The sequence below is a fragment of the Oncorhynchus keta genome, chromosome 24, assembly GCF_023373465.1.
Source record: "Oncorhynchus keta strain PuntledgeMale-10-30-2019 chromosome 24, Oket_V2, whole genome shotgun sequence".
NCBI classification, from domain to species: domain Eukaryota; kingdom Metazoa; phylum Chordata; class Actinopteri; order Salmoniformes; family Salmonidae; genus Oncorhynchus; species Oncorhynchus keta.
In genome coordinates, this window is record NC_068444.1 from 26,427,699 (window position 1) to 26,439,704 (window position 12,006).

Here is a 12,006-nt window from a genome sequence, read left to right on the forward strand (position 1 = left end):
ACTCCCGTGCAGTAGGAACGTCCACCAACCAACACACTCACTAACTCTTGTCAGTCTTTTACAAACATTGGCATATATGGGGCTAGGAGGGTGTGCTAGCTTTTCATTTCAAGCAGCGAGCTACTCCTCTAGCCTGGTCCCAGATCTGTATGTGCTGTTTGGCAAGGCATCGACTATAGCAGTTGAATATGCTAAATAAACAGATCTGCGGCCAGGCTTGTACTTCTCAGCACCTCTGGGGCAGTATGCTGTCTCTATATCACTGCCAAGAACTGCCATTGTATACCTACTACTACATAAATACATGGAATAAAGTGTAATAGGTGTCCCATGTCATCTTGATACACAACTACTGTCCTACAAAAGTACATTGACTAAATGGAGGAGTTTTGAAATACTCACATGCTGTGAGGTCAATCAATGAACTGAGTTGAAGCTCTGTGTATCAGAAGTTTGTTCATTGACAATGTTTTACTAAGGGTGGGCAAACATTTCTATTGGGCATCAGCCCTTGACAATAAGATACATTAAGATTTCAATGTTTATCTCTCACCAACACTTAACTGATACTTTTTCATTCTGCTGAACATGCTTTCAGCCAAGATGCCTCCACCATTATCCAGAGAGAGGTTTGATTGTGTGTGTATATATATATATGTCTGCTGACATGGGTTATCTAAGTCCTGTGGACCTGTAGAGCTGCTCTACTAGCCTACTGAGTGTGTGTTAAGTGTCTGTCTGTCTGTCTGGCTGTCTCATGCTGTGAGTGTGACATCCACCCAACACCCCCTGTATTCAGCATCCAGGGCTGAAACACTATGCTGGAGTATTATTCCTTATAGGCATAATGACTGACTGTTGAGTGCAGCAGTGTGTGTATCTAATGAGCCTAATCTGGACCACAAAGACCCTTACACTGTATAATTTATAGAATATGTCTTTCACTGTGCAGAATTCAGTCTCTTTCACTCAGAATGTAGATTTCAGTATCTCTCACTGAGAGTGAAGCAGCATTGACTGACAGTTTCTGTACAGCAGGTCTCCGTGCTGTAGTGTGCTACAGGTTGTTTACGTTAGAGGGAAAGTCATGTCTTAATACTTACAGAGAGAGCTTGGGACGGTTTCTCCAAAGTACTCCTGATGAATGGAGAATCTCCATTGAAAGTACTTTTCAGTCCAGGACATTGAGTATAACCTGTGTCCAGGAATCAGGGTCCTAAAGTTTTGAATCCTCACTGCTCTTCACACTTAAAAGACGCTGTCTGAATTCCGATCATTGTAATCATTGCAACACCCGTGGCTTTATTACCCGGTTATCTGTATCTGTACCTGTAAAAAGGAGTGAATCCATCCCTTTGGAGGTTGGAACGGCCCTGACACTCCCACACTCCTAGTTGTATGAGTCAGGTCAAACAGAAGATAGAGGATAGCCCCATATCCTGTCTGTGTCCCAAATGGCACCCGAATGCACATTGTGCATTACTTTTGACCGGAGGCCTATGGGCTCCCAACTGAATGAGTCATGTAAAACAGAGGATAGGGGATAGCCCTAGATCCTATCTCTCCTATCCAGCAGGCCTACGTCCCATAGGCGCTGCGCTGCGGCTGGGGCATACCCACCCGTCCACACATGCAGTGTGATGGGGTGAGTCACTCATTGGACAGACCACACTGTGTGCTATGGCTAGTATCCAGCGGGAGGGAGAGGGACTCCCACCCTTGGAACCAACAATGTTTGTGTACCTTATTGCCCAGACAACACTGCAGCAGGATGAATGAATGACTGACTGGAGGGAGGGAGACACCTCAGTATTAATTCAGTTTGGAGCACGTCCAACATACCCTATTCTATACAGCATACTGTACATGGTACATCCACCCTGACCCCTCTCAGTTTCAACATGAGAGAAATGATCATGTCTAAGGAATTATATCCAGATATATGAATAAATGCATGTGTTGTTCATGGTATTCAGGATAAACAAACAATGTGTCATGAAATCACTTATTTTAAAGTACACAAAGTGAGTAACTTACAAGCGGCTTTCCTGCTGAGTAAACACGCACCGCGTCTTCTAGGGATATCAGGAATCCTAGCCGTCGGACACTCCATGACGTACCGACGCACGGATGGGCGTTGTTCTTCCATAATGAGAAACTTTATAACTGCAGCGCTGCCACTGACGTCAATCTAGCCAGAAGGACTTGTGACCGGTGGACTACAGTTTTTGGACTCTTTGGGAAACTTGCTTTTTGCGATTTTCGGCTGAAAACCATTTTTGTGATATTATAGTCACTCCACAGTCGCATTAAGTAAGTTGACTTTTCTTCCAATTGTGGTTATTTATTCGCTAGATTAATGCGCATGGAATATGTGGCACGCACGGAGCACCAACACCAAGCGGGTTTTCAGGGGAGCGGCTTGGTTTATTTTTCTAGTACCTATAACACCCATAACGTGGTTGACAGATGTTTGTCTTTATTTTACTTATCGACTATCAGTGTGTCGACATACAATAACCTTTTCTGTTATATTATGTGACTTTTTTTTATTTTTGCTACATAGTCGGAGTAGAATTGTTTGTTTATAATTCATGCGCACTTAATGATAATATGGATGCAACCTAGGTCCAACTGGATCTGCGGTGTTGTGTGAAAGGTGGTCTGTTCTTATCAAGACTGCTTTTTTTTTTAAATACATTTTTAGTAAGGACAGGCTACACTAAAAATCGTGTAGTTAGTATGCACATATCTTCAGCTTATTACAAGTTTAATATAAGGAGGACATTAACATTGTCTTTTTTAGAACTCTGCTGATAGACCTTCCACGGTGCTGATAAAGTTTTTTGGAGTAGGCGCTGTTCTGAGTTCAGAACGGGTACTGCAAATCCTGCAGTGACACACCCATGTCCCAGTCCCACAGAACTGGAGAGAGACTGAGAAATTCACAAACTAACGGTGTCCCTTTTATCATAGCTTCTTCTGGCAAGATGCTGCTCCTTCTACTGGGAATTGTCATCCTGCATGCCGCAGCCCTAGTCCTCCTGTTTGTGTCAACAATTGTCAGCGTAAGTAAACCATCGTTATCAATGAATGATCTGATAAAGCAATGTATTACTGATATCTCATTTCTGATAATCATTCCAAACAGAAAAAAATGTTTTATACATTTAAAAATCAGTAGTTTGTTTTAAAGCATTGACATCTCTGCTATCTGTAAAGGTGTTTTCTATCAGGCTGCAGTGTTCTCTTGTTAATAGCAATACTGTGTTGTTTATCCTCTAGGCCTGGACAACAGGGTCCACTAGCAGCTCAGACCTCTGGAATAACTGCTCTACAATCAATGGAGGATACCACTGTGAACCAGCCTACACTGGAGGTAGGATGCAGTACAGACTGACTTTGTACATCTGATGCTGTGGCTTGTTTTTCTTCTTTTTTTTCATTCTGCATGATGCTGATGATGCCTCCTCTTGTCCAATAGTGAACTTAATGTTGAAAGGATATACTGTAGACATGTATTTCTTGACCTTGTAAATTGAGTAGTGTGTTTGTGCATTCGATTCTTCTGAGGTGTGTCTTGAGAATAAGTTAAGCACTGTTGGTTGACTGAAAGATCCGTAGACAATAAGACATGGGAAGACCTGAACTGTGATTAACTATAACTGGCTTAAGCCCACCCATTCACTCTCTAGTTTACCGTGCCCCTGAAGGGTGTGTCAGGCCCCACTGTGACTCTACTGCCATCAAGGGGTGAGGATGTGAACCTAGAGTTTGCACTGTTCATAGGCTCTCCTCTGTATAAATAGTCATGGTGTGATGTCCATATTCAGGCTGCATGTTTGGGAGGCCATAGTGGTGGGATGAAGGTTTAGGGTGGGACTTTGTAGGAAATCTCAAGTGTTAGATCTGGGGAGGTGTGTGTGGCAGACGGGGAGGCCTTGGACCACCCCATGTAGGACATAGTGTGCTGACAACCCTGGTCACGCCCATGTATCAGATTGTGTGTACAGCGAGATCATTAACAAAACGAGAGCTCTAGCAGCCGTGATTGTCTGAGACAGATTTAGACCAAAGCCAATAGTACATCACAAAGTATGTGGACACCTGTTTGTCTAAGATCTCATTCCAAAATCATGGGAATTAATATGCTGTATGGACCTCGCTTTGTGCATTGTCATGAAACGGCAAAAGGCCTTCCACAAAGTTGGACGCTCAGAATTGACTAGAATGTCATTGTATGCTGCAGCTTTACTATTTCCCTTCATTGGAACTAAGGGGCCTAGCCCGAACCATGAAAATGGTCTGGGGCTGTTTATTCCTCCTCCACCAAACTTTACAGTTGGCATGATGCATTCGGGTAGGTAGTGTTCTCCTGGCATCCACCAAACCCAGATTTGTCCGTCAGACTGCCAGATGGTGAAGCGTGATTCATCACTCCAGAGAACATGTTTCCACTGCTCCAGAGTCCAATGGTGGCGAGCTTTACCCCACTCCAGCTGATGCTTGGCATGGTGTTCTTAGGCTTGTGTGCGCGGCTGTTCGGCCATGGAAACTCATTTCATAAAGCTCCCGACGAATAGTTATTGTGCTGACATTGCTTCCAGAGGCAGTTTGGAACTCCATAGTAAGTGTTGCAACTGAGGACAGAAGATTTTTACACGCTACGTGTAATAACCGCACTTACATTTGACCAGGTCCACTCTAGAAGGGCAGAAATTTTCTTGTGCCACATTGAAAGTCACTGAGCTCTTCAGTAAGGCCATTCTACTGACAATGTTTGGCTATGGAGACTGCATGGTTGTGTGCTCAATTTTTATTTACCCGTCAGCAACAGGTGTGGCTGAAATAGATGTCCACATACTTTTGTGTGTATTTGCAATAGAATATCTTACAATTTCCAGAAACATGATTCACCAACTTCAAACATCTGCTGTCTGAGCAGCTAACCGATCGCTGCAGCTGTACATAGTCTATCGGTAAATAGCCCACCCATTTTTACCTACCTCATCCCCATACAATATCTCTACCTGTACATGACCATCTGATAATTTATCACTCCAGTGTTAATCTGCAAAATTGTAATTATTCGCCTACCTCCTCATGCCTTTTGCACACAATGTATATAGACTCCCCTTTTTTTCTACTGTGTTATTGACCTGTTTACTCCATGTGTAACTCTGTGTTGTCTGTTCACACTGCTATGCTTTATCTTGGCAAGGTCGCAGTTGCAAATGAGAACTTGTTCTCAACTAGCTCACCTGGTTAAATAAAGGTGAAATAAAATACAAATAAAATAAAAAATACTATAGAACTTGTGTTCAATTGCCTTGGAGACCCAGTACCACAGTGCTAACTGCAGTAGCCTCGAGCCCATAGCTAGCTGCCTGGTGATGTCATGTGTCTAGAATGTGCGGGTGGGTCTTGGGCCCCGGTGTGTGTTGTCAATGAGACGGGCAGTAGAGCCAACAGCAGGCTGAAGCCAACATGCTCACTCTGTCTTTCTCTCTCTCTCTCTCCTCTGCCAGGTGGATTCATGGAACAGCTTGTTTGTTTGATTTGCTTTCATTACACCACTGATTGACGCACTGTGTTTGTATAAGGAGTCACGTGTTTGTGTTCTGTCAGGAGGGAGGGATCGAGGGGAAGATAGTGGAGTCTGTACTGAAGTGCACGGGGCCCGGCCCAGTCAATCAGTAGTGCTCAAAGGCCCCTGGAGTGCTTTACTGAGAAATCCGTACAGCTGGCATGCCTGGGCTGGGAGAGATAAACATGAGGACAGAGCATACTGAGTAACATGAGGCTCTGTATACTGAGGGCGGGGTGGTGGTGGAGGCACGAGCGAAGGTCACACCCACTGGGTGGCCTTTTATTTTTAATTTTGCTATTAGGAGTTAAGTTATGTAGTTATGCGTAGTTTATATTCCACATGGGATTGGTTTGTTTTGTCCATCTTGTTTGTACTTGACCTGCCTTTGCCCCTGAAATGGCAATCCAGTCTTAGTTTGTATGACAAATTAGAGTTGAGCAAAGTCCACACTAGGGATGCGCCTTACTGTATGTTAGTTATTACATGTCATGGACACAACAGCTGGTATGATCTCTACTGTAGCCACAAGCTGGCACATTAATCTTTTATATGAAGCTTTGATAGTCAGGACTCAACAAAACTAGAACAATTCTTAATTTTCCTGTTGACTTTTCTGTGAAATCTTTGTATTTTTATATACATTCTAGAGTATAGACTCCAGTATAACATATTGTTGTACGGGTATACCCATGGCGCATATAATGGCAATACCTGTAGAGACAAGCACAACAAGCGTTATTATGGTAGATATTCTGTCCCCAGAGGACCACATCTCACACCAGAAAATCCCCCATGTCACAGCCTTCTGTTACCAGACAGGCAGCCCTGAAGAGAGGAAAGAAGGGAACACGTCTGTTTATCAACAGTATAGATGGAGATATTTATAGAACCCTAATATAGAGCAGGACAAACAAGGATAATGTAACCTATCATGTTTAGGCCTATACATGGAGTTATTGCATTACATATACATTCCAGTATTCTTGTTATGAGAGCTGTTTGTATTGGTTTTGTGTAATGCTTTCGTGGATATAAATAGTGTTTGTCATATTGCTGTACAGTGGATGGGTTCGATGATAGTGTTGTTGGCAATTTCCTCCGCCATATCTCCTGTCTAGTGTGCTCTGCTCTGGGGTGAGTGCAGCATGGGGACAGACATAATTGTCGTTCTGGGTAACCTGACTCTTTGATGGCCTCATCGACTCCATTAAACCCTGTTGTCATTTCCCCAAACCTCTCATGAAAAGATGTATTAGTTTCCTAGAAAACTACAGGTGCATCATGGGAGATCTACCAATGATGTCAACTGAAGAAACCTATGAATTAGTAATGTGTTTGCAGACTGAGTACTTTTGCTGGTGATGTTTGTTTGTGTAGTCACGCAAGGTCGCCACAAAGCCAACTGTCTCCTTACTTCAACATTATCTACACATCTACTTCTTAGCTGCTATCATTCATTCAGGTTTCTTAACCAATTTAGTGACGCTAAAGCAGTCTGAGCAGGGCCTCAAACCATTGGCTTCATGATGAATTAAATACCTGTAAAAACAAGCATGCACAGTAAGTTTGGTACCTGACAGACTCAAATTCTGAGACATGGAGGATGCATGGTATATACTGAGACTGGAACCTTCCTTTCCTACTTGACTAAGGTCCAGTCTCTTTAGTATCCTATGGGAGCATGCAGATCTGTTTGGCTCTGTAGAACAACATTTCTTTTGGGGGGGGTAGCATTAGCCACCAAAAGAGGACTGTAGCAGAGGACTGTAGCAGACGCAGCTAAACATGAGATGAGAGAGATGTGTGAGGAATGGCTTCAGATAGAGGGATAGCTGGCTTAGGAAACCTGAGAGTGGATGCAGGTTGCATGCATGACCCTCAGACAAGAAATAGACCCCCTTGGAAGTCCAGGCATTCCAGACGTAGATAGTGCTGTGGTTGTAGCACTAACACACAGATTGGTGGGGGCAACGTCTCAAAGTCCCTGGCTGTCAATACAGGTTACTAGAATGGGTTAACAGGGCTTTCTGTACTGTAGTACGCTGGCCTTGGAGCAGTGGTCGGTAGCCAGAGGCTCAATATGTAACAGTGTTAGGGGCCTGTGTATTACTGAGTACGCTACAATGCTTTCAGGAACAGAATATCTATGTAGGTACCATTATTGTAAATCCATTAAGGATTCCAGGTAACTAAACAAGACTCATTCTGTGTCTGGCCAGACCAATATTTAGCTGATTTAACAATTTGAGTTTCATTCTCATTAAAAGTATTTGCTTTAGTGTGGTGACCTGGGCATGACTCGTTTATCATGTTGTGTATAAAAAGTGAAGTTGATTTCTAGAAGTGAGTCTTATGGGTCCATGTACTGTATAGCCATGTATCCTGTGTGCTCCTCTGTAGCTCAGTTGGTAGAGCATGTCTCTTGCAACACCAGGATGGTGAGTTTGGGACCAACCATAATAAGAAAATGTCCACTTTGGATAGAACCATCTGCTAAATGGCATATATTATCTATAATTGACTGACAAGCTCCCTCTCTACCCTACAGAGTGGATCCAGGCAGTGCAGGCCCTGATGATCCTGTCCATCATCTTCAGCTTCATCTCGCTCTTCCTGTTCTTCTGTCAGCTCTTCACCCTCCAGAAGGGAGGACGCTTCTTTGTCACTGGAGTCTTCCAGATCCTCGCCAGTGAGTAGCCATTTTGTCATTCAGGAAAACAAAACTGAAACGGACACATTCAGAAGTTTACACCACACTCTTCGAAGTATATGTGCCTGGAAGAACCTTTTGGGTTGCCACACCTGCGGAACCTTTCCACTTGAAACATGTTGCTCAAGCGACCCCTCTGAAAAGGTTATTTGAGGAACCCATGTGTAAATGTTCAAACCAGAACCTTTATGTGATTTAGAGGGGTTCAATTCTTAACCTTTTATTGTAGAGGGGACAGCCTATCAGATTTTGAGGTGAGGCTTATTGGAGGCATAGCTTTCAAATAATTATTTTTGTTCACACTTTAGCATAAATGTCATTCCTGTTCAAATTTGTACACCGCAAATCAAAATGTTCCTTGATCATATTAGAATATGTAATATGCATTCATCATTGCTGATTACATATAGTGGTAACTATTTGAACTTAACTTTTTATATGCTCTTGGAGAACTCAAACTCCTCTTAACTTGATGGAAACTACAGAACCATCAGTATTCAACCTTAGCATGCAATGACAATAGAACAGATGAACTGGAATGACATTTACTCTTAACGGGTGACTAAGATATATTTTACAGCCACACCTCTACTCCAGGGTCCCTCCATGAACCCGTTGCTACAATAGGGGTTTATCAATTGTTTATTGTGTTCCGTGCCCTTTGGCTATGGATAGACACTACTTCTAGTCTATTGTCAAAGGGCTGCCAATGTCAAACCTCCCAGGTTGGCACTGTAGACTGTGCCAGTGGGCACAGAGACGATCACACAAGTGGAAATGTCAAGACAGGCAATGTAGGGGGTGAACAACAACCTCAACAAAGAGACAATGCCATGACATGCCAGTTCACAGTGGGCTGGGGAACTTGGAAGTAGACAAAGGTTCTAGATGAGGAAGTGAGAGGCCTGTTTATGGTTAAATAGCCTCCATCTCCCCCAATGCTGCCCAGCAGGGTTCATAGTAGGACACATTAAATAAAGCACAGATTGTGATTACATGACACACAATTTGATCTTCAGGTTCAAATGGAATTGACTGTATTGTATGTAAACATTTCCTCTCATCCTTTCCAGGTCTGTTTGTGATGAGTGGAGCAGTGATCTACACAGTGATGAGTCCGAACTGGGTGCCAGTATCGGAGGCCTTCGGCTGGGCTTATATCCTGGCCTGGGTGGCCTTCCCTCTGGCCCTGATCAGCGGACTCATCTACGTCATCTTGAGAAAACGGGAATGAGGCCCATGTCCCCTAACCTCCACCCCGCCCTCAGCATTAACAATCACCCTAGGAGACTAAACTCAAAAGCCTGAGGACCTGTATACCTCACTGGGTCACAAGGCTGCTTCACCTAGGTCTGCACCGCACCCTAGGGGTAACACCAAAAACACAACCACCAAAAATGACATAATGAAACAACCAATACTGTCAAATGTATATACTGTAGTATTGTAGTATCTATGGTTTAAAACCTATTTATAACACATTTTACGTGTATGTACATAGTATTGTCGTGTTGCTCCGTTGACAAAAATATTCGTATGAGCTTCATTTTAGCTGATAAAGTGCCTAAATATTTGTTTGTAATTATGAAATAATTAGACGCTGTTTGTTTCTCTCTATGTAACCCATCAAAAAATGAAGAATAAAAAAAGTTTTGAACTATTTTAACCAAAGTGCATGTATAAAATATAGAGCGAGAAAGAATGTGTAACTGAGCTTGCTTTACAAAAACTAAAAGTGTGGTTGTTAAAGGGACTCTCCTGTACTTTTTTAATGCTTTTTAGCCAGTAGTTTTAAAAGTAGAGCTCACGATCCAAAAGTGGCCCCCGAAAATTGCGTACTACGACACGTGCCCAATGTCACTGCTTCCGCTCATGCTCTGCTGTGTGCATCATGTGCCTCTTCCTAGTTTTAACAAATACGGTGAGGAGCTGAGGCTCATTGGTTGAACTCAATTGCTAGGGGGCTGGCTCAAATGGGAGAAATTCTAGGAAAAATGGCGAAGCACAGCTTCAAGAAAAAGTTGCTTTCAAACTAGGGATTTCGTGGCTAATTGAGGTAACTGTAATTCTTAATTACACATCCAGCCCAAAGCGGGTGGTTTAAAACAAATACTTAGTAGTTGCCAAAGGTCCGGCGCATGTCTTTAACCATTCAAATGTTGGTTTGGTTATTTCTGTTTGTAAAATGTTTCAACATTATTTTTTATTTTTATTATTTTTTTTTCAACAGATGGTGCTATGTATTTACCATTCCTATTACTGATAGCCATTTTGCAATAATTTACAGTCAAATGACTTGACTTATGCCATGACGTAACTAGGACATCAGGATGAGAAGTAGACTCCATTGTAATGTCCATGTGCCTAACTGCTTATGTGTATAGAGAAGGCAATTCCATTTTGATCTGTCTAAATCAAAGCTTTGAATCGATCAGCTTTGATTGTTTGGCTACAGGGCGTTTGAGTGATGTAGCATTAGTTTATTTTGTTGGAATGCCATTTGGAATGTCAGTATTAGAAGATCCTGCCAATGTTCCATTTGCATTACTTAAACTGTTTTAGACAAGTTCAAGGAATGTAAGCTAAATGAAATTCACGGTGACTAAGATCTGTCTTTTCTCTCTTTGTAAGGCCTTGCCATGTTGATTTGTTGTGTTTGTGTTTTATAGCATATGTACGACCAGTAAACACACTAGAACCTTTCTCCTGGACAGAGTACTGTAACAACTAGTAGGGCATTGTAGCCAGATCCAAATTAATTTTAAATTAAGTTTTTATATCTAACATTTTCTAGAGATATTTCAATAGTAATGGTAAGCTCGGCGGCAGCCTACTCAAACCTGATCGAGGCAGAATGGAGGACATTACTTTTAGTATTAGCTTTGTCATGTGGGAGAAAATGGACAGTGTTTGCAGTTTATGTTCTGTTTGCATACAAATGTTCTGTTTCACATACTTGAAGTTTGACAAGCTGCAGTCTCTGCCACCCTGAAGAACGCAACTTTCTTTTTGGGGAAAACATTGTTTAATATATCTATGACGATCTAGTATGCAGACTGATTCAATAAAACCAACCAAATTGAAAACAGCTCCTACCTACGGGGATTTCTATATATATATTTCAGTACTCATACTGTATGTTGTGTATTCTTCCTCATCACAGAATAAAACTAACACTAACCCCATTAGACCTATATCTGATACATTGCATAATGTTGAACTCTAACTATTTAGCCAAATACAATGTTAATAGCTATTGTCTGCCTTGAAGTTATGGTAAACTACTGACGTGAAAGGTGCAGTACATGAAAGAGTGTAAAGTGGAATCCCTGCCAATGTTAACTGTATCTGGTTGGTCTTAGATAACTGTGTGCTATTAAAGAGAATGCAAATTCTGAGTTCTCCCTCTCTCTGTGTCCATGATGTAATGATACCTGCACTAGGGGATCGATACAATCTGTATTGCCGAAGTCCAGCGCTATAGCGCGCTTTAAATTTAAAGGTACTATTGAGCCGACATATGCTGCTTTTACTGTGAATGCCGTCTGTGCGGGAACATTGCTTTTAAATGTGCAGTGCATTCAGAAATTATTCAGACCCCTTGACTTCTTCCACATTTTATTACGTTACATCCTTACTCTAAAATTGATACATATATATTTTATCCATCTACACACAATACCCCATATTGAAAAAAACTGAAATA

General features: G+C 42.1%; 1 protein-coding gene and 1 long non-coding RNA gene across 2 annotated transcripts in view; one reads left to right on the forward strand and one right to left on the reverse strand.

Moving 5' to 3' along the window:
• The window catches only part of LOC118402889 (uncharacterized), a 28,603-nt gene extending 26,481 nt beyond the window's left edge, over positions 1-2,122 (reverse strand). Inside the window, exon 1 of the long non-coding RNA XR_004829572.2 lies at positions 2,038-2,122. This is a non-coding gene — a long non-coding RNA (uncharacterized LOC118402889). The remainder of the gene's footprint in view (positions 1-2,037) is intronic.
• A 30-nt stretch (positions 2,123-2,152) lies between these two features.
• On the forward strand, positions 2,153-11,698 carry pmp22b (peripheral myelin protein 22b). The gene is made up of 5 exons (XM_035801246.2): positions 2,153-2,313; positions 2,977-3,068; positions 3,286-3,379; positions 8,139-8,279; positions 9,374-11,698. The coding sequence occupies exons 2-5, from the start codon at positions 2,991-2,993 to the stop codon at positions 9,532-9,534; spliced, it is 474 nt and encodes a 157-aa protein (XP_035657139.1). The 5' UTR covers positions 2,153-2,313; positions 2,977-2,990; the 3' UTR covers positions 9,535-11,698.
• The last annotated feature ends 308 nt before the right edge of the window (positions 11,699-12,006 follow it).